The following is a 26,238-nucleotide window of genomic DNA, read 5'->3' on the forward strand; positions in this document are numbered from 1 at the left end:
AATATTCATAACGTATTGTAGCCCTGTGGCTACAATACGTTATGGATATTTTGTACTAATTCCATGAACATTGAATGTTTTTATCTGTATAAGAACATAATGGTCATGGAATTAGTAATGTTCTTATATCTGTGTTTATAGACCCAGATTAATTTTTACATTAAAACGCGTGGTTAACTTATTCTAGCTAGGATTCCGAGCAAATCTAGTTTTATTACCCGTGGTGGCCTGATGACGCATGCTTTTCGCTCGTTTTGATAGAAGGGTAAGATGGCCTCTATGTCCACGACTACTGGGAGTATTGTCTAATCTGCTGTATCTTACGGGTTTATGGGCATAGATGCAATAAAATACACACATTACATCTCATAGTTTATTAATATTTTATTAGACCCTTTACCAAATTATAATAAAGTAAATAAATAGAACTACACGCTTGGTAATAAGTACCATTCTTTAATATTTAGTGTTTTTAAATCATCGTAAGGGATGATGATAATGTAATTCAACTGCCAAATAAACTTCTTTCATAAAAACAAGCAAAACAGCCATGTTTGATATTAATTCTTATATAATTTATGATTCTATATAGTTGTGTACAACAATACATAATATATTTAATTTCAAAATAGTCATATTCAAATATGGGATATGTGAATAAATTTCAAAAATGTGGTTTAATCCAATTTTACATTTTACTGATCTAAGGCACATTTTTCTAAATTTGATATATTTACTATCACTCATTAATAAAATTACTGGTTTCTCGTAAATAGTATCCCTTCAATAATTAGTAATGTTATTGATAATCTTTATAATGATAACACAATAAATGTAACAGCAAAATATCAACGATACCGTCTACACATATAATTAATTGCTTTCAACCGTTAATTTATCTATCTTATTATATTACACACATAACAACTTATACAAAATATAATGTTGGTAAGCTGTGATTTGGTATTAAGGTGAGGATCGCTAAACTAACACATTCTTTTGATATTACCGTGTATGAAGTGGCCATATGTATTGATAAATATAATTTACAATAATAAAATCTCACTTACTTTTAGAATATGATCATGTTCCATTTCATCATCATAATTTATGAAATCGGCGATTCAACAAGTTGCACAAATTAAACACATAAATGCTAAGCACATATATTATTTTTAGAATACTGTCGCATTTATTATACAAAGGATGGCGGACATGCATTTGTCTAAAACAATATTTAAATGTGTTACCACACGAAAATAAAATATTAATTCAAACTGCAACAATTAACCACGATCCCTGCGCCGCCGACCATTTAACGCCAATCATCGGCAGCATTCGCTTATTTCTTGGCGACACCAAGGACCATTAAAATAGAAGTTAAATAAATATATCTATATCTTTAAAACTCTGCAACTCTGTAAACATTTTATACTTAAGATCTGTTCTTAATTACATATATCTAAAATCTATAAAATATATTACTCTATTAAATATTAAAGGCAATATTTTATCATTAGATAATGGACGGATTATGTAAAGGCGCCCAATGGGGTTACCGATTAATAATATTAATAGCTATCGTAACGTACCTACATTTAGTGATTTTGCGGCGATTGCGGTAGAATAGAAATATCAAAGTATGCATAACGAACAATGAAACAGCACAATAATATAATTATGAACATATACAGAAATATTTATAAATAAACTGCTCGTTTCGGGTAACTCACTAGGTCCGTCTGTCGAGGGACGTCTACCGCACGCGCCGACTTCTAACCTAATACCAATGTCGCAAAACCGTAACAACAAAACAAAATACATAACTTCGTTGGTAAACAAATTCAGTTCCATCTAAGTCAATTTCGTAAACTTAACAGGCAAGACCACAACCGATATTAAGTACTTATTACCTAAAGGAATGTAAATCTCAGGTTACCTAAAAGGAATGGAACGGATTAACAAATTAAATACAATAGGTATGGGATAGATAATTAACATATACATCTTCACAGCTAGTGTGAACGTGTGTCCGTGGGAAGTATCCTTCCAATTGAACACCAATTTCATAATTAAAATATGATATTTGTAATTTTGTACATACACATTAATATAAAGTTAATAATCGTTCACCATAAGGTTGAGCACTTCTTAGTGTAAATAAGAATGTAAATAATAAAATTAACTAAACAACGTTAAATATTGTGAGGAGATCTAAACATTCATCTAAGTGAAGCACTCTACGAATGTGGAGTAGTATTTTGGAGTAAAAAATAAAAATATTTTTTAAGTAATTATGTACGGGCACCTATATACGCACTCGCACTTTCTGTAGCAGAGAATATTTATAACCGCTCCAAAGTATGGGCATCGATAAATATTATGCATTTGTGCGAATTGAACACCTATACGCTCCATACTTGAGCTATATTGAGCAAGTGTTTCCTAATATACAATTATAATATGCAAATTATTCTGTAAATGTACACTGATGCTACAAGGTCGAGAGTATTTCAAGACGCATCAGTGAAAATTATTATCGCACATGATATTTACTTTGCGGCCTATAAAATTCTAGATAAAATACATTAAAACATTAACAAAATGGTATTTACCATTTATTTCCCCTAATTTATAGTATTTTTATATACTGTGAGTTTACCAAAATAGTATAGGGATGCCCCAGTTTAAAATATATATAGAATAATTTGTTTGTATATGTAATGTTTAAAACAAATCTGCCAATAATGGCAATCCCTGGACAGAAAGCGCCTATAATAAGTTTAATTAATATTAAACTGATATAATATAATTTAAGTACATTCGGAATCTACATACCACATAAAGTTTAGAATATAAATAACAATAACAAAAAAAAATTTCATTGTACATTAAGTATTAGTCGTGGACTTGCATTACATGCACTTCAAAGAGAAAACATAAGTAAAAAAACGGAATGTAGAATTTATAATTCCTGTCTGTACATAATCACAATAATAACACAATCACGGAATAGAGGCTATGCCTTTCTATAACATCTTGTCAACAGCGAAATTGTAAAAATATATTAATTTGTACAATCTAAACATTTGTATAATTCACTATCGCACCAAAAAATACTCTAAAATTTTGTTATATTTTTCTTCAATCATGGTATAATACAGTTAAGTACTGTAGACGAAATAATAAATAAAATCTACCTTTAGGGTATTTAAGTAGTCACTCTTCCCCACCAAAGATTTTATTAATCTCACAAAATGGAATGCATACGTCTCAATGTGGAATGTATTGCTGAAGTATGATAACATTCAGCTAACGCTCACCACTGCAGTGCAATGTAAATTGCATACTGCTTATATTTTTTTTATATTAATATAATCAACTCTTAGCACATTTCAATAATTCGTATCGAATCACTATGTGCTACTCTTCCAATCATAGTTAATTTAAATTTAATCATTCAATATACCCATTTTAATTAAGTACTAAAATATCCATTATAAATATCTTCGCTCATTCACCTATTAAATATAACCGCTAAATATATCTCGACGTAATTTGCACTTTTAAAATAAAAATAGCTTCGGGGGGACGTTCAGTATACAGCATATTCGAAGCACTTCAACCGAGAGCGGCTGACGTAACAAGGAAAACAGTTAAGCTACGATATCAAAAGGAAACGAAAAGATACAAAGTGAAGTGCTGCGGACTATGCGGAGAGTATATACGTAAAGTGCATAACCAAACACAAGTTAGTGGTTTTGGAACGGCCCCCCTGCAAACAGTCATTGGTGGCTCTTACTCAGCAGGTGGGAGTTGAACTCGTAGACGTTGCAGCACTGCTCGCCGCAGATGTTGCACTTCCACGGGTTGGAGTCGCAGTGGCAGCCCTTGTGCAGGAAGTACAGCGTGGAGTCCGGGAACGAGATGGCGCAGAACGAACACACCAGCGACGACGGCGGCAGCGCCGCGTCGCCGTGCGTGGACGTGATCACGCCGCCCTCCGACGGCGACGCCCGCGACGCCTGCCGACAACGGACGCCGGTCAGCTTGTTTATACTGATCCCACCGTCTTACCTTCTACCTTACCGTCTCGTCGGCATTCAATAAATATATGCGACATACTATCTGTCTATGAAGAATTAGAACGCTGTGTCCACTTCGCTGACGACACTGGGTTTTATCAACTAATTCCGACCGTTAGAAAAAGCCGATTTTTACTCTTCATAGACAGACAATAATTGTGTTCATAAATCTGATAATGTTATAAAATCAAATAAGCTAGCAAAATGTACATCACTGATATTTTCCTTGATAAATAATTTAAGCGAATCACGTCAATTATTTTCCTTTAATTTGAGGACTTTGCTCGAACACGTTAGACATAGCAGTTAGATATTAATGACATAAATTTTGCTGACTATGTGGGGGAGTCCGCGTAGGCCCTGATATTTTTGTGAATAGTACAAGAAAACGTTGATGGAAAATGTGAATGAATGATGCTGGAAGAAGTACATACGTTAGAATTTCGAGCGCGTCCGCGGGCATTAATGCGCCTACGCAGATCATCCCTCAGCAAACTTTTAAGTGGCGACACCTTAATCATAGAGGATAGACTCGAGGTCACGGCGCGCTTGTCCCCGCCATTGGTCTCCCCGTCCCGGCCCTCGCCCGCCCCTGACTCGTCTTGAGTGTTGGGCTCCTGAAATTGCAAGTTGCTCGTTGAGACTATTGAAAGTGGGCCATGTTATACCTTCGAAGATGTGTTGTAAATTATTCTTTACTGACAAAAATTAGGTCGTCAAAAGATTGAAAATAAAAATATCTTGAAAACCTAGAATCTATTTCAGTTGCTAACGCCGAATTTCACAAAAATAAGAATAGGGACTAATATTGCGAATTTCTCTGGCTATTTCTTTTTAGCAATGGGTGTTTTAAAATGCTAGTAGTTCCTAGCTTTTTGAGATAAATATAAGTATAGTAAGTAACACGTCTTTATCCCTTACGGTAGACAGAGCCACGTATAGCTATATGTTGAGCTTATTGGTGGAAGCTTACATAAAAATTATATTATTAATTGAATTGAATTAAAAGCAATTCAGAAATTAGTTCTGAATTTGAACTCTCCAGTGGAGTTGACAAAGTTACCTGTTTGATGGGTATCAAGGTGATGGAGGGCGTGATATTGGCGGGCAGTCCTGAAGACAGGGAGCTGCTGGCGACCGCGCTGTCGCCCGACTGCGGGGAGCTCGGCCCTTCGCCGTTCATGCGCGAGTCTGTCCCGTCTGGGGAAGGAAACTCCATCAATCACGACCGAAACAAATCACGAAGTAAACTGTATCAGTCGATAAACAATATGGAGAAATCTATGTGTTTCAAACAACGTAATGCCACTGAGAGATCTAAAATGGAAAAGTGCATTAATATTGCTTTTGTTTACGTCGATTTGACATACTATCTGCAAACAGTTGGCCAAACTTTGGCGGTGACATTAGTTCTGCCGCTACTTTCTTCATCTGCGCTTTGGAAGTCAGCATTAGACTTAGCTATATTTTTTTTGACATTCCACTGTTGGGCAAAGTTTTACTCCAATCCAATTACAATAGTTATACCCAACGAACTGCACTCAAGAGCTTCGAGTGTACTAAGTAAAATTATTTCAATGCACTTACCAGAATTGCCCAAGTGATTGGACTGTCCAGGGGAGAACGTTTCATTATTATCGGCCATTGAGATCTCTACGTGGGGTGTAAGGTAATGCATAGGGGGAGTGGCGTTGTCAACAGAGCGGGCTCCATTACTTTCTCCACTATCCGAATAGGCTGGTGCCACAGATACTGAGAGGCCAGAACCTAAAGCCCCCAGGGCGTTGATCGCGGCGGGGTCCATGGAGCCGTCGGCAAAGGCCGCATTGGCGATGCCAGCGGCAAGGAATGACACGTTGCTGCCGGGGCCAGGGTTGTCGAGGTCAATGCCGTGTCTGGTGACAACATAGGGACAGGTCAGGGAAATGTGTGCGAGAGTTAAATGAGTTGAAATTATTACAAGACATTATTATGATAACTTCTGTATTACAACAGGTATTTAATAGACACCCCATAAACGACTTACGACGCTACAAGTTATGGCAAAACAATACGATGTTTTGGCATATCTTAGGAAGCTGGGAGTTACATCCATGTTCCACTTTTTATGTTTATATTTTGCATTTTAGAACTCAAACAATTTTTCATATAAGGTAGCAAGTAAGTAAAAGTGAGATGAATACGAATATAAGTAAACAAAAATAGCCTAGCCTTGACTAAGTGTATCTAGTTTTATCTGATAAACTTGCGCCTAAAGGCAGTGAGATTTTGTAAGAAATTATGATAAGTCTAGAAAGTGAAGTGAGTTAGACAAAATATAAAGTACCTGTTAAAGAAATGTACTCTTAGGCTCTTCATAGTAGGAGCCCGGTAGCTGCACAGGGGGCAAGTTTTGACGAGGTCGTGCTGACCTACATGCTCATTTTGGAAGTGCGCGCGCATGGCGATCTGACGCTGGAATCCTCTGTTACATATTGGGCAATGATACGGCAAGCTTTTAGTGTGTGTAGTAAAGTGTTCTGCCAAGTGGTCCTTCCTGAAAAACCTTTTTTGGCACACGCGGCATTCGTAAGGTTTCACGCCCGTGTGCCGCATTTTGTGTCGACGCATGTTCGCGCCATTTGAAAACTTCATGTTGCACACGTCACATTCGAAAAGTTTTCTGTGTGGGCGCGCGTCCGCGTTCTGTGTACCTGCCACATTGTTATTGTCTGGTGAACACTGTGCCATATGTGTGGTTAAAGCCCGGCTACTTAAAGTACTAAAACTGTTACATGTGGTACATTTCAGCAATGTATTACCACCCCTTTTGGGAGTTTCTTTGCTGCTGGCAGCAGGCTGTATCTGGAAAGAAATTGACATGCCTCAAACCCAAGTAGTAATAATGTATTACTTATATTGTACATTATTTTAATAGTGATGTACATAGGTTCTCTCCTGTTTCATTGCTCACTTACATAAATGAAAATTTTGTAATTTAACTTCCTTTCAATAAATTCCTACTTATATCTCTTTCTTGCGTGTTCTAGGCATGTGGCCATGACAAGCTAAAGTCTGGGTTCTGGTTCTTAAATATAAACCTTTATATTTTGATATTATGCAAACAAACTCAATCATCATGAAAACAAAATTGTGTAACAACTTTTACTAAGAAGTCATCACAATAAACGTAATATTTCATGTAGCGTGTTGAACAAACATAGTTTTCTTTGCGAACATTTTACAAATTTATTCATGTCATTTAGTATGGAGCATTTGGAGAGTCCAAAAATGTGTTTATTGTATTTTTGTCATATCTTTGATAGCATTGTCGTTATCACTGGTGTTTCTATAAATATAAGGGCCTTCAAAAACTCATCAGAACAAAAATTTGTCAACTAGCCTATTGCTTAGTGATAGATATTATATATCTATTAAAATTGACACAAGCACCAAATAGGTTACATTTGATGAATGGCAAGTAGGTTTTCTATACTATACAAAATTATACATATAGTGTGATAATATAATCTGCAATAGAACATGGATTTTTCACCAACTGTAGGTACTGATAAGACAATGTTTAACAGTCAAATTGAAACAGACTTATGGGTTGTCTTTCAAGATTGTATTTATAGTACAAATAAGTGTGCATAGAGAAGTTCATTACACTTTTTTTTTATTGTTACTCTAGTAGTTGCAGACTTTTGCAATTACTAGAAATTTCAAAAGTCCACAAGATATTGTTCATTCCATTATTAATTATTATCATTATTCAATGAACATTATTAACCTTGTTTGGGCAACAAAGTGAAAAGGAATATTCTTAAAGTGGCTTAGCTCAAACCTCATATTGTATGTACATAAATTATATGTTCCTAACTCCTTATTCTCTCTCACAATAAGAATTAAGAACTTACATAACTATTTCAATGATAATACATTCAGTTATTTAAAATGTACACAATACAAAATAGTATGAGGCTGCTATCAATGTAGTAATTAAAGAAAATTTTGATTTGATGTATATATACTATTTACAAAAGTAGGTTTACCTAGTTTGTCTAAAAATTACATTTAAACAAACACAATTTTTGGAAAGGTTGTCTGAGAAACATGTACAATATATAAATAAGTTGACTAAGGGTTCTTTATCAGCTGTTGCTGGTGTACTAAAGGCCACTAAGGTTATTCTAAGACAAATTGAAGCAATATTTACCGGTTCATTTTTGACTACTGGTGTGTGTGGCGACACGGTGCCAGAGTCGGCCTCTGTTTCCCCTTTCGATGACATCACATTACCAGCTCGCGGCCTGTCTCAACATCACTCTCCCGCCTTGCAAAACTACGAAAACATTAACACCTCAATCATAGAAATCAAACTCTCAATAACGATATGAACGTGTCTATAAACACTCAGGTTAATACAAGATAAAAATCACAAAACAACTCGATTCTCACAAGAATGGCGAGGTGACCCATTTACGAAAAACATAAGAATTATCTACTTACAATATAATATTTATGAAACATAATACATTATCCGACATATATCCTCTCTTAAATAGATTTAAACCACCAAAACATGTAAGAGCGACCACAAAATATGAACTCACGTTAGCTTGATACGTCGACAGCCAGAACAGCGGTATTTTAGGGAGAGATCGCTATGTGGCCTAATTCAATGCTGAACTCGATCCACAAAATACGTGTTACGCGTATAACTGTAAATGCACAAATAAGCTGATTCCCACGTTTGCTATATCTTGAATTGGTTTTTGAATGCAATAACACTTAAATCTAATATAAATTAATGTATTTTAGTAAAATTATAAACTTTTAACCAAACCCATTTTGATAAAACTACACACCTGTGAATGGTTTTTTTTTCTATATTTTTTCAAGTCTGGTAACATTTGTAGACGACATCGTAAGTATTCGTTGTCTCTTTTTAGATTATAGTTTATCGATAAGGCTATCTTTCTTTTCTTACGTTTGGATATAGTTATTTAAAAATTGGAGTTTTCACAAGGATGATAGTTGAGCAGTTTTTTAAATTATTCAAATAAATATAGTATGTTGCAGTTTTGATTATAGTGTACAGTATCTAATATAAAAATTATGAAAGACTAAAATGAGTGCCGAAGTACTTACCCCATATACTTACCTAAAAAAAATACTAAAATACCGGCATGGGCATATTTTATTTTGATTCGATCCGAACTTCTTCCGAACAATGTTGTCTGCCGTCATCTCCCGTTCTCCAATCAGAAATATTATTACCTACTAATAATGTGATAGGCGGAAAATGTTTTAATATTTGCATCATTGGCTACAGCTGATTGGCCTTCATTTCAATTGGATATGTTTTTGATATTGACCACAATAAATAACGCCAAGCAAATGTCAAACGAAGTTGTTTACGATTTATGATTACGAATAAAAATAATACCACAACAGCTGGAAATACCTACCTACGTAAAAAAGATTTGCTAATTTAATTCAAAGTTTAATTTAAGTTCGCTCGATGAAATATGAACAAAGTGCTATTTACTATGTGTTGAACTTTGAAATTACACTAAATGACTTACAATGTGTTCGTCATCTATAATAAATTTCTTAAGTCAATGGAGATTGTGGATTAGGCCTTTTTTAATAGGATTGTATGCTATATTAATAGTTGCATTAGTACCTGCATTAGTGGCACGTTCTATAAAAAATGGATTCACTAAAGCTGATCAACTATCTTTGGTGGCGGGAGGGTTTGTTTTACTCGCACTACCGATCTCGGTATGGCAAATCATTCAACATGTAGTTCACTACACTAAACCTTCATTACAGAAACATATAATTCGGTGAGTACAATGCATTTATGTGCCTTTAAACAATTCAACAATTTCTAACTCCATAGAGGAAAACAACAAAGAATTATATACTCAAATCTACAAAATGTAACAACAAAAGGAACAATGTACAATTTTTCACCTGCAACTTATTGTATGTATTTATTAGAAGGGCAGGATTATTGGAGACATAAATATTACTAATACCTTAGATCCTTACCTTAACTTTAACTTGTTGGTGGATTTATCAGAATTTTTGAATTGGAACAGGAAACAGTTGAGGGCATTGACTTTATTAATAATAAAACAAAAATTTGATAATAATTTACCATAAAACATTTGATATTAGTTTCTAGTTCATATTTATCACCAGTGCCCCAAAACTAACTTTAAGGATGCATTTATCACTAGTGACGAAAGTGCAATAAAGTTATACTTTCGACAACAGCAAGTGCCAAATAGATAATAGCAGTATACAAAAGAACTAAGTAATATACTTACATAAATAATTTAGGAATGTATAAAGAATTTTATTTACAAAACCTTAGCTTATTTTGTATCTCTACATTTACCAAAACTACTTTAGATACCTTACGAAAACTTTTAAACTTTACAGAATATTATGGATGGTGCCTATCTATGCATTAAATGCATGGCTGGGTCTGGAGTTTCCTGAGCAGTCAATTTACATGGACTCTTTACGAGAGTGTTACGAAGCTTATGTCATTTATAATTTTATGAAATACTTGTTGAATTACCTGAATGAGGACCGGGATCTTGAGGCATTCTTGGAGACAAAGCCTCAAGTTTACCACATATTTCCATTGTGCTGCATGACTCCATGGGAAATGGGCAGGTATGCATTTAGAAAATGATTCCATATATGCTCTTTGTATCTTTATTAATTAATAAGATTAAGTTTTAATTATAGTAATGATTTTTCTTATAGTTTTTTTCTTATTTTAGAATTATTTGCTGACCGTAAGTTGCTGCACAATTAGATAATTTAGCTACCTAATCAGTTATTTTTTTGCTGGCCAAAATACAAATACTTTGCTTACTTTTTAAATAACACACTTACACACTCTTTCTGTTACAGTGAATTTGTACACAATTGCAAACATGGTATCCTTCAATACACCCTAGTCCGACCATTGACAACAGTCATCTCAGTCATATGCGAGCTCTGTGGAGTCTATGGAGAGAGTGACTTCAGCCCAAATGTCGCCTTCCCATACATGATAGCAGTCAATAACCTCTCTCAGTTTGTGGCGATGTACTGCCTGGTTCTCTTCTATTTGGCGAACAAGCCAGAACTGAAACCTATGAAACCAATTGGAAAATTTCTTTGTATAAAAGCTGTAGTGTTTTTCTCGTTCTTGTAAGTAATATAGCTTTTTTAAAATTATATTAAAAGTTTTAAACTCTGATAAATCAAAACCACTTATGGTTTGAAGTTACATTTTTATGTAAAAAAAAAACAATTTTAGTACATGTTCTGACTGAAATGACATGAAACAAGTACTTATTAAAAATCTTTTTTTTTATGAAGTAAATTGAAGCATTATTTGAAATACGGAATCATAGCATACCTAAATTCTTTTGCAAGATGATAGTCATTCCATTCCAATAATTGAGGTCAAATGTGAAATGCAAACCTGTTTATGCTATATTTGGGACAAAATTGATCAAATTTGTGAAAGTCAACTCTACATTGTTTTATTACTGTGAAAAAATGTTTTCTTTTATTTAAAAACATAATATTTAATTAAAACATGTTTTAAGTTACAGACAATTTATTATATACCTACATATGCTGAACTAAAATATTTCCAATTTTTCAGCCAAGGTGTCTTGATCAATATTCTAGTATATTGCGGGGTGATATCTTCAATGTTTGATATATCAGATAAAGACAAGATAAAGATAATATCATCAAAACTGCAGGTAAATATATTTTTTATTAGTTTTTATCCTATTTATATTAAATGTAAATGTTTGACATCCAAAGATGTATCGTCAAATCTATTGTAAATATTTCATGTAAATTTTATAAGCTAGTAGAATATAGCCTGGAACAGCGCATAGCATATTAATATTTATCCTGTGGGAGTGAAGCAAGGCTATTAGTAGTAATTAATAAATATCAAGTTATCAAGCTTGTAGAGAAATAAAAATTACATTGAGTCTGAATCTGAAAAAATATGAACACCTTATATTCATAAATTGTAAGATTGAGTCCCACGCAATTTGTCTCCATAATCTCGAGAAGTATCCATATTCAAAGTTATATTATTAACTTACATAAAAACTTATACTTTAAAATATCTTTCCAGGACTTCTTGATATGCATAGAGATGTTCCTGGCGGCAGTGGCACACCACTACAGTTTCACGTACAAGCCGTTCGTGTCGCCACTGGACTCGTCCCCGTCGTGCCTGGGCTCGTTCCTGGCAATGTGGGACGTGTCTGACGTCAAGCGGGACATATCCGAACACCTCGGAGTCGTGGGTCAGTAAAGTATTCTATCATTTAAAAAATCGCCACATGGTTGAATGCTTTAAAGATATTGGGAATGTATGGAAAATACTCCAGTGTAAGAAATGATGCATGTAAGGAGTTAGGTGAGGCTTTTGCCCAGCAGTGGAAAAAGATTCTGTCGTAATAAAAATTAGCATCTTGAAGACGGCGAAGCTACTTTAAATATGTTCAGTGGCTTTACGTGTAACAGATTTACTTTCATAGTGTAATGGCGTTACAATTAAATAATAACTCGTTTATCATTACTTGAGTTGTAGTATCATTGATAAACTATTATTAATTTATTGACTAATTTTAGATTCAATAAAAACTCAATTGTTTAACAATCAAGCAATACTTCAATCTTCAGATTAAAATGTTTCCCTAGATACTTCAAATTTAATCACCAGTTACGTAATGTTTTGTCATATTACGTAATATATTATATACCTATATAAATATAAATAAATAGGTAGATAAGGTGTTACCTTATCTACCTATACAAATTGATTTGATATGTAATGATACACAGTTTTTTTGAGACAAAAAAAAAAACAAAGAAAAAAAATGGGCGTAGATTTTTGCGCATTTAATTTACCTGTATATAAACAAGATGACTTTGTTTGACGGGAAAATGATGGACGAGACTAACATGGTAGGAAGTGGCGCGAAGAAAGGCCAGGCCTGTGTTAGGAACCCAGTGGGTTGATATAGGTTGAAAATAATGATGATATACCTACATATTAAATGCGCAAAAATGTGCAATGATTCCCACGTACGCATTATCGTACTAACGTAATTTTCTTTTGATCATCCAATAAAAGATTTAATTCTTCGTTGTTGTTACAGGTAGCTCATTCAGCCGACGATTACGAGGTAAATCGATGTACCACATGACGCGAGGCTGCGACGAAAGTTCTCGGCTGATGAGCGAACCGGTGGCATCCAGTTCCGCTCCGAACTTGACCATAGACCCTGAACCTAATGTAGAAGTCCGACCCACCACCTACGGCTCCATAGACACAACGCTTCTCAACTCCGACACTGAACCGCTATTAAGTAATGACGAACGGGAGGATAATCCAAAAGTATGAGCTTGCTTTTAGCTGACAAAAGCAACTCAGTATTTTAAGATTATATCTGTAGTTCATTTCTATGAGCGAATTCTTTCGAAATGATCTTTGAAATTACATTTTACGTACTAAACATCACAACATTTTGTTTTTACTAAAATTAGAATATTTCTGGCAAATATACAATAATGAAATGAGTATGTGTATAAATAAATGTACTTTATTTTAAATTTTATGGAATGTATAGAAAAAGCCAGTTATGTAGTTTTGTTCAACGAGAAGCGATTTTTTCATACATCCACTCATACTGTTAATGCTTTGTATATGGTAAACATTGTATCAAAATAATCATACTTTTATAATATAGTAGAGGATATATTTTTATGTGCAAAATTGTAACAACTATTACCAAAGCTTTTTCGTTTAATTCGATTGACAGTTACTAATTACATTGTAATTATCTACTATGCAAAAAAGCTATGTATAAGCTATTTTTATGATCTTAATACTTACTTATAAATAAATGTGACTGTAATATATTAATATTTTGTTATTGTGATATTATTTTACACACAGAATATTGAATAGTAATTTATCTGTTAAGTTTTAGACATTAAAAATATGTACAATAACATTTTGTGGTTATTATTTAAAGTTTTCGTAACAACGCTCTAAAAAGAATTAGCATATTTTTAGGGACACGGCTGGACATCCGTAAGGATATCTATATTAACATTATAAATGCGAAAGTCTTTCAATTCATTTTAAGTAAAAAGTTATAATTTTCTTATAAATTAAGTAGTTTTTGATACAAAAATGTGGTATTGGAAGAATCCAGTTAATGCAGAATTTAAATAATATAAGCTTTTTGTCATTTAATTCATTTATTAAATTATTATGTCATAAGAGCAAACAAGTTTTATATTTTATTACTATATTGATTTATAAATAATCACAATCTTAAATTACATAGGTATGTAAAATCACACTTTAGTGAGCAGGTTTTTCAATGGAATGGAATGGATGGAACTGAGCATTGCTGCATGAACCCTATATAGACCTAGATCTAAAGGGAATTTTAATGGTAATTTCGTACTATATCATAGAAAATGTTTTATATAATAAAAGTTTATAAAGTTGGAATGTAAGATAAGTGTAGATAAGGACACTGGACATAAATTAAATAAATATACCTCGATGGTACGCGGGTGCCATTTAAGCTATTTATTATTATTATCTCTGCCGTTTTTCTTCTCATCTTAACAGTAAGTAGTACGTAATCGATGAGCGGAATGGGCAAAATTGATTATCTAAGATTATATTTATTGATACTTTAAATATATAAAAATATATAGCCCCTTAGTTCTGATATGTTATTATAATACAAACAGATAATGAAAAAATAATAAAATGAAATAAAATAAAATGTATTTACCCACAGACTTATATTTACCTGTATTACATATTTTAAATTAAATACAATGGGTTATTAGGGATATTCATTTGTTTTATCTATTCTGTTTGCAGAATAATTTTAACATATACTATATATATATAAGGAACATTAAAATTAGGTGTCACTGGCAAGAAATTGATATACCTACTTATCACAGACGATATATTATCTATAAAATATTCTTATAATATACATGTGTTTATAAATACTCGTAATAGCATAGTTTGTAAGTACAGTGAAATATAAAAACTGAATAGTCCTGCAATGTGCCACAATACGACTTTTAAAAAGTTAACATGTAATACTTACATATAAATAATACTTATGGTTACATAGTATTGAAAAAAAAAAAGTCATTCTCAGTTGATGTCAGATATTTTGGTTTTCGTGAAATTCTCAAGTGCAAGCAACCCGGCTTTCAAACTGTTCAATTCAATTCTATTCCACAAAGTGCCCATCACCAAGTAATAAAAACATAGGCCTGTCATAATGATCTTGATGACGTCACAGAATACGTTGTTCGGCCAAAAGCCGACGGTGCCTAGTAGAAGCATGAACAGAAGGCCGCCAGAGGTGAGGAATAACTTTTTTGATTTCGATATGGTGTCTGTGGCTTCGCGACAGACTTTGATTGCTTCGGCGACGGTGTTGTCGAAGGCGTCGTCTTTGCTGGGCTCTCTGCGACACTTGGCCTTAGCGGGCGACAGCCGGAGCTCCAACATGACCGCATTGTGGTCCGAGTACGAGAACGGCTGGTTCGGGACGCGGTCTTCCAACGGGTTCCCGAAGTTGACGACGCTGGCCTGCGGATATAAAGAGAGAATGATTGTGATTGGGTGTTGTCTTCATTTTGCCTTTCTTCACATTTGACAAAAAGTTTAGTGGTAACCACGCTCGTTCGTTATTAGGAGGTTCTGGGATCACAAATATTTGTCTGCAGTTCTGGGATGGGTTGTGCCGGTTTCTGTATTTGTGCATCTTAGGGCCATTGATCTTATCAATTTATTATAATTTCATTGAAATTTTAGATTAGGTCACGTTTAGGGCAATAAAAAATAACTTGTTCAAATTATATACTTGTCTGTTTCGGTACTTTTACGGTCTAGTAGGTTGCCCTGTCTCCTGTTGAACATACACGAGTGGTCTGCACTTAATGATGAGAAATTAAGAAAATAATGGTAAAATAATTTATAATTTCTCTCTTATCCTCCCGAGTGCGTTGTCAGTCGGGGCTGTAACGCCATGAATAAATTGAAATTAAAAAATAAAAATATAATACACTACCTCTACATTAGAATTGACGTGGAACAGTATATGATCGATTCTCTTTCCTTCCGGAGCAGTCTTCACCATCTTTTTGTCCGAGTAGCTGTTGTTGGCGTTGTCACATGTCCCGGTCGCCTTGCGGACTGTGGGGTTGCTTTCTTCACATTTAAGGTCGAAGGGATCAAGAAGCTGTGGTAGCTGAGTTAGCATCCTGTAAAAAAATTAATATGATTCAATTTTTAAAATGAAACTGTAGTACTCGTACCTAAGTAGATTGTTATGTTATAAAGAGAAGTAATATTAACAAAATATAGAAAAATAATGTTAAGAAAAAAAAAATGCATAAATGTTGCTCTAATATCTCAATCCCATCACCATATTTAATATTAAAATGATTTTATATTATAAAGGCGAACATTTTTATGAAATTTGTTAATATGTTTGTTATTTCTTTAGCTCAAGTGGTTCAATTTTTATGAAATTTGATATTGAGCTGATACCTCGGATTAGCTATTAACCCCAAAATATAAATGATATATAAGAGATGGGCATACTCCAATACCCTATTAGATGACTAAAAACTAGTTATCTCTAGACAATCAAAAAGACAAGTATGTATGTACACCTAGATTCTAGGTAGAACTGTTGCTAATTCATGTTTTATCATAAATTGGATTAGATAAACAAAAAATTAAACCACTAGATTAATAAACAAGGAAAACTAAACAATAAAAATATGTACATTTCTTAATTACGAAAAAATATTTGATGAGACATTTGCTTTATATTGCATTGAGGAAGTGAGTATAGGCTTGAAAGTAATGGGATTCACCTAAAAGACAAATCTCCAGGTCCTGTATTCAGGTCACCTGCCAGTATGGAAACGTCTGCTGGATATGTCGTCAACTTCACAAACTCTGCAGTGGAATACGCTTGGAGCACTCGGTGGGCTAAATAAATGTCATCTGTGTGATACTCTGCATGTAACTGTAATATAAAAATGTAACATAAATGATAATTCAATATTAGGATGCTGACAGCATTGTAGCCACATTGACGACATATAAAATATAGTATCGTTGAGTTAGTATACCGTAACACAAGTTTCGAACTTACTTTGGGGCTAGCTCAATCTGTGTGATTTGTCCTAATATTTATTTATTTATTTTTACATTGACTCGATGTGTGTGTTTGGGGATTTCATATAGGTACTTGAATTTCAGTTGTGATTTGTGTTAAAAAGAAATAAATATCTACCATTGGTTGGTATTGACAAACCATTTCACATACCAATTGCTAATAATTATAACAACCTTGAAAGTCATTCAATTACCATGTCTTTAAATGAGAACTCACATACACTTTCAAGGTCGTTAGCAACTTATAAAATATTTTTTGCAAAGACATAAAGCCCTAGATAGACAAATGATACTGTATGTTTCATTTTGTTGTATCTGATTGACTCAGCAAATGTTGTTAAGCCCTTGTAATTTTCATGAGCAACTTTTGCAAATGCAAGCATTCTATCTAACTTATCTTATCTTCATACAAAATTTGACAGCCTAAAAAAAGCAATGTCAAATAAAATTTACAATGAAAAACATTCTGATAATTTGTAATTCAGATCAAATGCAAAACTTACATGGGTGCAATAAACATTAATAAGTCTGTCTTGACACTTGATACGGCACAGCCCTACACCTTTCCCTCCAAACCAGTCCCCATGATGGATCTTGTGAATATATCCATTCAACGGCCACTGGTGAAAGAACACATCTTGGATTTCCCATTTTGAAAACATGCATAGACCAGACCCAAGCACACCACTGGAAATAAAAATATAATAAATATAAGGAAAGTTTTCTAAGCATAAAATCGTTATATAATACAAACTATATCTTGTTTGAAATTTAAAATAGAACAAGAAATCTAAAAACAAACCTGCAGTGTCTATAAATCTATACTATTATTATAAAGAGGTAACCGTTTGTGAGTTTGTATGTGTGAGACGGGTAATCTCCGAAACTAGCGAACCGATTTCAAAAGTTCTTTCACCATTAGAAAGGTACATTATCCAAGATTGCTATAGGCTATATTTTATCTCAAAATTCCCATGGGAGCAAAGGCCCATGTAACATCTAGTGGTAAATAACACAGAAACAAAAGATAATACTAACCTATAGAAGTAATGTGAGTAAGGAAGTTCATTCTTTAGATTTTCTTTTATAAATAAGTAATCATTTTCACTCCAAACTTCCTGCAGGCACACAATATTATGAGCACCTGATAATAAATATTTTGATATAGCTTCCATTCTCTCTTTACGATTTTTGGAAACCACTGGGATGCCCCTGCAAGTAATTAGAAGTTACATTTTTGTCAACCATTAGAAGTTTTTAACCGATTTCGAAAATTCTTAAAAGTACTCACCAACAATTTAAAGTGAAAATACTTAATTGTAACTCCATGCCTATGGAATAATCGAATAAATCAGTATAAAACTTAGATATAAATTAACAAAGTAGTACAAAAGAACAACAACTAAAAGATTTGTATATGTAGCACTCTTAGTTCTACTGTTCTTTGTTCGTTAGAGATAAATGTTGGATTGGAGTGTAAATATTGTTTTAATTAAATGAAGGCGATTGTTCGTTTTGAATTAACATAAATAATAAACATTTAACCTTAATTCTATTCAAAAATTAAGAATAATTTATTTAATTAAACACAAAAATGTAGGTAGGCTACCTACTTTGCGATTAAACAGCTGCTAAAATAAAACCAAAACTTTTGGAACAAAAAGTCAAAATCAAAACATCAATGTCAGTTTTGTTACCTATGTCAAATAAAAATACTTATTGGGTTGCCAGTTTATTAAACTAACGAAGACCATTCATTGTTCTTCCGTGCCAAAAAAGTCCCGCCTACATTCATGCAGGGTCATATGTGGTTGATTGTACGTACGTACGTAAAAATAGCTATAATTAGCATACTTAAATATAGATTTCCCATGGAATTAGTAGGCACTCAGTGTACGTAGTACTTATTAATTCCATGAGATTTTCAATAAGGCTATCTTTCTTTTCTTACGTTTAAAAAGTACTTATGAAATCCATGAGATTTCCATACAACTTTCGGCCCACTACCGGCTACCTCTTGGTTAGGCCGAAAGTTGTATGGAAGGGCCTTGGTAAAATCGAGCACAATGTGAAGGGCAAAAAGATTTAGTATTATACACATTTATCTTTCTTGTATGACGAAGTTTATAGAATTATTTTCTGTCGACGTCCTTACGTCCTTTATATTAGATACTTACACAGACAGAATAATAAAAGTTTCAAGTAAAGGAATACAGTACAAAATTCAAGAATTCGGCTAAACATATATTTTAGATTACAATTGCTTAACTTTAAAATAAATTAATAGGCGGAAATTAATCCATGCAGACTTCAACTAATGCTTCTGGAAGTCCAGAAATTTTGAGGGCTGTGGAAGATTTGGCCTCTCCTTTGTCGAATCTTGGCTTCCTTCCAGTGGCCTTTGTTTTTGGTGGTGGTTTCTCCTTTTTAGGCCCATTATGTAGATTCATGTGATAATCCAACTTAGCCTGAAAAATTTGATATCATTAAGTCATATTAGTATTGTTACAAGCTTTTATTTAGTTTCAGTCTGTAATTTCTCCTACTTCCAGTTGTCCTACAGAGTTGATATTTCCCACGTCAGTTTCCATGACAATGCATTATTATGACAAGCATGACCAGATTGTGCACCCAGGGTCGGCTCCCAACGAGGAAATTCCTCAACGATTTACAGCACGAACGTGGGTTTTTTGTCAGGCGTTATATGCAACAAGATGACGAAGAGACCTCTCTGACGACAATAAAAGCTTGTGGCAAAAACTGTATTTTTGTGAAAAACTTGTTTCTTATTAATATCTTTAGTAGTAACATATTTTTCCATTCTTCAAGAATAACATGTCATCACAATATGGAACATAATATACATATGGAATATAAACTGCACGAATATATTGGTCTCTTCATAAAGACCATCATTTGTTATAATCAAAAAATGAACCGACCTTAGTTGACAGTTGGGCAGGGCAAATGGTACAGTTATATGTGAAGTTCAAATGTCGCACCATAATGTGTTGCTTCAAGTTACTATTTCTAGTATAGTACCTGCAATAAAAAAAATCTTTTAAATGGTTTTTCTTCGCCACCAAGAACCAAGATTCATGAGATGATCTAAGTTTAGTTTGAAGTCCACTTTTCGGTCCAAAAATTCTAATGTTTTGGCAGGTTTTAGTTTTTTAGTCATAAACCTGGACTTTTTAGGCATGTCATTTTTAATTTGTCAATGTGAATTTGTGATGTACTTCATCTAGTTGAATTTTGAATTTAATCCAAAAAGTTACACTTACTCTAAATAATATCCGCATTATAAAGAAATTGATAGATTTTTTGTTGAATCTAATTTATTTATTGTATAGTATAATTAGATGGACTACCCACAAGGCAAGGTTGCAGTGGTAAGCAAACACCACAGACCAAGGACAGTAGCAACCCGATAAGAGCCACTGATGCATTGCACACTTTGTCATACTTAATAATTAAATTTGCGGGAGGACTAAACAGTACCATTGCTTAGTAAAATATTCGAATGTAATAAGAATTATTGTTACCTCTGACAACCCTCATATGGACAATGAAAAACTTTTGTACAGACATGGGTTCTGATATGTCGTAGAAGGTAGCATCTCTGTTTGAAGGTCATTCCACACTCCTCACATTTGTATTCTGAAATAAAAATTATTCTAAGTAAGTCTGTATCATAAATAGAAATGTCTCTAATGTCTTACAGTTTCTTAGTAGTTGGTAGCTTTGTTAAATAAAGGTATGTGAAAATGTGCCTGTGAAGGTCTAATTTCTGAATTGCGAGCTTATAGAGATTACAGATCGAAGGAACTTTTCACAACACTATTATCCCTGACTTTTTATTTAATTTGCAATCGATGTATATATGTAAGTTCGAGTCAAATCTAAGGAGCAAGATAAATTTGATCTACCTACTTTCCAGTTTCCAATTGAGCTAAAATTTTGCACATATTTACAAGATGTATATAACTTTGGCCTCACAATATAGATTGACAAAAAAATGAAATTGTATTTTATTTTAAATAATGAATTTTAATTTTTTTTTATTTAGTAGTCTTTAAGCACCAAAACGAATGTTTCCTGTAGGTATACTTTTAAAAAACTTGTAAAATAAGCTTCAAAATACTGGTCATAAAATAAAAACAAATACAATGAACTAAAAAGAGGAACTCTTACTGGTGGAATTCGAACTCTCTCTCACACCAACCATTTCTTTATAAACAACCTCGACTATCAGTCTTTTGACAATGCTGGTGAAACATTTCAAGGGAATCTGTTGAGAAATGCGACCTCTAGAGGAGATCACACGGAAATACGAAAGCATTTTTGGCCCAGCTGAAACTGAGACCTCACTTGCTTTGCTCATTCGATTAAATAGTTGGTTGCCTCTTCAATTCACATTATTTTTCTTTGTATGGTACCTAACTTAAGTTTATCTTTTATCTTTCCTTCAAATACCCTTTTGTAGCATAAAGTTGTATATTGTTCAAACAATATACAATTTTATGCTACAAAATCATTAAATGTTAATTTACTAAAATACCTGCTTACCTTCCCTCTTGTGATTGTTTTGTTTATGCTCCAGAAATTTAGCATAGAGATTAAACTTCATGGGACAATCGGGGCACTCATAAGTTTTGTGTGCTCTCATGTGTTTTCTCTTTTCATTATGGCTCACAAATTCTTTTGAACAACAATCACAACTGAAAAAAAAGAAAGAAATCTTTAAATGTTGTAGTGTGTCCCAAGTGCTAACTTAGTAATAACACAGTAGTGCAACAATATCTGGGATGCATCAAAAGTTGAAGCAAAATATATACCGAAAGGATTTTATGCCACTGTGAATGAACATATGGGCACAAAGTAGGTTTCTTGTTCTAAACTCCGCTTTACAATGATCACAACTTAACATAGGGCTCCGTGTACTATCAGGTGAATGATATTCTTTGACATGGCGCTTCAAATTCTGGGAATTGGAGAATGATTTGATGCACGAAGGACAACTGCAAAATTAAAATAATCATGGTAAGTTTTTACTATTTATACCATAAAAAAATTATATATTATTATTTTCTTTCAGTCATGCAAACAGCTTTTGCATCCAAAACTTTTTATAGTAGAATTCAACATTTCATAAGATAATAAAAATAATGACCTGAATGTTGTTCTGGGTTGAGCTGGAACAGATCTATGGGCTGTATTTATATGACGGGTTAAATGGCTTCTGTTTGTATAAGATTTGTCGCAGGCAGGTTCTGTGCATCGGTAAGCTTTCTGTAAGTTACACCAATAAAATATAAATTTCAGAATATAGAACACAAGGGTGTGGTTTGTAAATACCACTTTCTTAGAATACAAATAAAGGAATAACATAATTTGCTACAAATTAAAAAAGGAGGAACTCCTAATTAGTGGATATATTGACTATTTTTATTTTTATTTGTCAAGGCAAATTGACAAATAAAAATGTGTGGCAAGGGGAGCAAGACCCTTGCCACAATCTTGACAATTAATCTCTGCCTACCATGGGAAACAGATGTGATAATAATGTGTACCTATTATCATCAAATATCATCTTTTGCCGGGTAGGCAAAGTCAGCCAAGGGACTATAAATTTAACCAAATTGTAGATATCAAAAATGTCTTCAAAAACTTACATAGTTGAAGTGTACGAACAGATGTTCTGACAGCCGATACGGTCGGCTGAACGCAGCTTTGCAGCCTTCGTGAGGACATGGATACCCTTTCTTTTCCTTGCGCTTAACTTTAGTTTTGACGACCTCCATTTCCATCTCCTCCACCTCATTATTTTCTTCGCTGTCCATTAAAGAAATCGTTTGGGACCGCCGGTGATTATTACCTTCAGCATCTGCAATACTTTTTCCACAATAGGTAAGTCTACTGCTTGTACATAACTTATAATATTTAACTCTTTTTCGGCTTACAGCTTGTTTGTTTTAAACCTATCTTTCCTTTCAGGTTTTCGTCGTGAAATTCAATATCTCCATTGTACCACAACATGAACAAAATAAAACCAAAAAGCAAAAAAATACTAAATGACAAGAATAGTGTTGCCGATCGATAGGTAACTTTCGAGTAGTTTATCGACAGTGTAGTTCGGCAATAGTGGAACTACATAGGTGCCAATAGGACTATCGATAAATTGATATAGTATTGATAACGATGAAGTTATCATAGATGTAGACAGAGAATGCTATAGATTCTATTTCGCTTATACAAGAAAGAGATGTGAGTACTATAATATATGAGAAGAAAAGAGACAGAACGTTGTACCTTTTATCCCACATCACGAGCCCGGCCCAATCTGCTAGAATTAAGAAGAGAGGTTGCGCAAGTACTTACCGGATTTACCTGTAAGTTTGACTGGGCCTGAGCCTAGGGAGGGCAGATTTTAGGGGGCGGAAATTTGACCTTTTTTGAGTTTTTTTTTTGTTACTTATACAGAATAGGGCATATTACGCAAAGCTCAGCACAGATGGCGCTACTGGTACAACTAAGGTACACAAACATTGCCAATGGAGGCAAAAAGCGCCAATTTTCAATATTGTTGCAGATTTATGACCAAAAATACCTTCTAGGCAATCGTGGTTCGTGGTGCGAGTTTAAAGGAAAAAGGAAGGATTTAGTGGATTATCCTGAAAATAATAAAATTATTTTAGGTTATGTTCAGGATTATTTGGTCAACTGTGGTCATAAACTGATATAAACTTGATTTTGACTGAAGATCTCTATGGAGTCCATATTTTAATAAGTCTTCACGTGTGAAGTGTTTCGAGCTTCTACTCGACTGTCTCGAAAATTTTACAGCGTAAGGCGTATTCCATAATTTTCGAAGTTTTTTTTATCTTATGGAAAACTATTTTTCCCAATATTTCGGCAACCGAATATGCTAAATTGTTGTATGTGACAAAAACGAATGCTTATATAATGAAAGGATTAATAAAGTACTCTAAAATAAACGCTTTAATCGACATAGCAAAGGGCGGCAAAGCTTTTGTGTACCTGAAATATGTACTCTGGCGGGATAAATGTACAGTTATACTCCCTATTAAAAAATAAATAAATATTTTTTCCACATAACTTGTACAATACAAGATAGGGCTTTTCTTAACTGATAAAATAAAATAACTTGTGTTGCCTAAACTAAACCGTGGATTGAAACTTTATTTTATAGTAATACCAATAATGGTCAAATCTGATATGAAGACAATAATACTATTATTTGTACACAAATCATGAAATTTCATGAAGTTGCAATTTATTCAACAAAACAATATAATTATAAACTAGCGAACTAGGGTATCGAAATAGAAATAGAAAGAGCACAGAAGGGGCGGCAAATTTTGAATAGCCTACTGGCGTCTCCGCCACTGGGCTACCGATGAAAGGGATAACAATATATGAACTTTGGATCATAGATCCAGTCTTACTTACATAGAGCTTCATATAGTTACCTTTCAATCAACGCGCAAGAAGAAGAGGTCGGGCCATATGTACAGTAAGCTGTAAAAGTCCATACATAGCTTAATGACTAAATTGGCGCGCTGGCGAGCGCGCAACTCACGCACACATCGACATAAAGTACAACAAATGAATATAAATTTAACTGAGAAGACATAAGGCTCAATATATTTCTATAAAATATGGGGATGGTTGTCAGGCTGCTGATTTGTTTATTATTACTACTAGTCCGATTCTTTATTTCGTCAAATGACTCATAGTTATAATGGTCTTGCAGCTCGGTCTTAGACCAGCAATGAATTCGGTTCCAATCGAGCACTGTGCCATTTTCGTGTTGGAAGTTGCAATAGAATTTTGGTAATTAAAAGCTTTTATTTTTAAGTTTTGCTTGGTTTATAAATACCAACTAAACCAAAATTAAATGAATATATAGGAGGTTAATATTACCTATACAAGTGATTTGAAAAAAAAAATCAATAAAAAGTTCAATGAAGTTTTTAATTCAATATTTTACATAACAACACTTTGTTTACACATATCAATGGGTAATAAATATTATATACACATACGTAAAATAGGAACTGTAAATATAGTATTATTTTACAATTATAAACATTATATATTTAAGATGAAAGAGAAAAAGTTAACATTTAATATAAGCTCCCCTATTATCAATAACTACAAGTGCCGCCGCATTGATCCGTCTATATTGCAAAACATATCTGTTCCATTTAAATTTTCCCATACTTTCATACAGCTCGTCCAGATTCCATATTTGCCATAACATTTTTGTCATTATAACGAGTTGCATCCCTGTGCCATTTATGAAGTCTTCCATGTTGAGATGACATAAACGATTTCTCATCAGTAAATATAGTACCGGTCCAATCAAAATCTAAACACTGCCTTGCAAATGATAGTCTGTTTTGTTTATGACTATCCGATAGGTAGGGTTTTTAACCTATAGTGCTTCCTATAGTGTATTCCTTCTGAATGCAGAATTCGTCGGATGGTGTCCTTACTAGTGTGGAATATTTGCGAACACAGAAGTCGGCAGAAAGCTGTTTGATTCGTATTTTTGAACCATGAAGCTTCGTTGTGATGCACTAATATGCCGCAGACGACCACTATACGCGACTTAGTGGTTACAACAACAACCTTCTTGAAAACGAGTTATCCACCGCTTTACTGTTATCCACCGAAACAAGACAAAGTAAATATAATATGATAATGTTAAATGAAAAATCTGTTGAGAGCCTAATTAAAACCGTTTTTTGCAATAATACGTAATCCATAACAAAAGGCATACTTACAGAAGGTAAATCTTGTCTCATTAGCAATTTGAGATGTAGTATATTCCATATTATATGCATCTAG

General features: G+C 33.6%; 4 protein-coding genes across 7 annotated transcripts; 1 reads left to right on the forward strand and 3 right to left on the reverse strand.

The window, feature by feature from the left end:
* Window positions 1–359: 359 nt before the first annotated feature.
* Window positions 360–8,946, reverse strand: LOC128669315 (uncharacterized protein). 2 transcript variants are annotated; one of them, XM_053744067.1, is made up of 7 exons: window positions 8,681–8,946; window positions 8,284–8,409; window positions 6,412–6,929; window positions 5,673–5,980; window positions 5,149–5,285; window positions 4,598–4,702; window positions 360–4,025 (listed from the first exon to the last, which is right to left on the reverse strand). In XM_053744067.1, the coding sequence occupies exons 2-7, from the start codon at window positions 8,356–8,358 to the stop codon at window positions 3,786–3,788; spliced, it is 1,383 nt and encodes a 460-aa protein (XP_053600042.1). In that variant the 5' UTR covers window positions 8,359–8,409; window positions 8,681–8,946; the 3' UTR covers window positions 360–3,785. The 2 variants fall into 2 exon arrangements, with proteins under 2 accessions (XP_053600042.1, XP_053600041.1); XM_053744066.1 differs by having other exon boundaries at window positions 4,520–4,702.
* Window positions 8,947–9,279: 333 nt separating this feature from the next.
* LOC128669102 (uncharacterized protein) lies at window positions 9,280–14,134 on the forward strand. Its single transcript, XM_053743587.2, has 6 exons — window positions 9,280–9,919; window positions 10,524–10,763; window positions 11,007–11,288; window positions 11,752–11,854; window positions 12,244–12,418; window positions 13,277–14,134. Exons 1-6 carry the CDS (start codon window positions 9,657–9,659, stop codon window positions 13,519–13,521), a joined length of 1,308 nt encoding a protein of 435 aa, XP_053599562.1. The 5' UTR covers window positions 9,280–9,656; the 3' UTR covers window positions 13,522–14,134.
* Window positions 14,135–14,365: 231 nt separating this feature from the next.
* nSMase (neutral sphingomyelinase) lies at window positions 14,366–19,063 on the reverse strand. Of its 2 annotated transcripts, none has more exons than XM_053743591.2 (7): window positions 18,975–19,063; window positions 18,653–18,692; window positions 18,400–18,573; window positions 17,865–18,048; window positions 17,055–17,209; window positions 16,241–16,433; window positions 14,366–15,759 (listed from the first exon to the last, which is right to left on the reverse strand). In XM_053743591.2, exons 2-7 carry the CDS (start codon window positions 18,688–18,690, stop codon window positions 15,316–15,318), a joined length of 1,188 nt encoding a protein of 395 aa, XP_053599566.1. In that variant the 5' UTR covers window positions 18,691–18,692; window positions 18,975–19,063; the 3' UTR covers window positions 14,366–15,315. The 2 variants fall into 2 exon arrangements, with proteins under 2 accessions (XP_053599566.1, XP_053599565.1); XM_053743590.1 differs by having other exon boundaries at window positions 18,907–19,019.
* Window positions 19,064–19,592: 529 nt separating this feature from the next.
* Window positions 19,593–26,238, reverse strand: LOC128669103 (zinc finger protein 492-like). Of its 2 annotated transcripts, XM_053743588.1 has the most exons (9): window positions 26,175–26,238; window positions 24,855–24,903; window positions 23,037–23,256; window positions 22,535–22,653; window positions 22,200–22,382; window positions 21,931–22,082; window positions 20,907–21,021; window positions 20,304–20,403; window positions 19,593–19,829 (listed from the first exon to the last, which is right to left on the reverse strand). In XM_053743588.1, the coding sequence occupies exons 1-9, from the start codon at window positions 26,221–26,223 to the stop codon at window positions 19,656–19,658; spliced, it is 1,161 nt and encodes a 386-aa protein (XP_053599563.1). In that variant the 5' UTR covers window positions 26,224–26,238; the 3' UTR covers window positions 19,593–19,655. The 2 variants fall into 2 exon arrangements, with proteins under 2 accessions (XP_053599563.1, XP_053599564.1); XM_053743589.1 differs by lacking the exons at window positions 24,855–24,903; window positions 26,175–26,238 and adding an exon at window positions 23,325–23,483.

This window comes from Plodia interpunctella, chromosome 4, assembly GCF_027563975.2.
Source record: "Plodia interpunctella isolate USDA-ARS_2022_Savannah chromosome 4, ilPloInte3.2, whole genome shotgun sequence".
NCBI lineage: Eukaryota > Metazoa > Arthropoda > Insecta > Lepidoptera > Pyralidae > Plodia > Plodia interpunctella.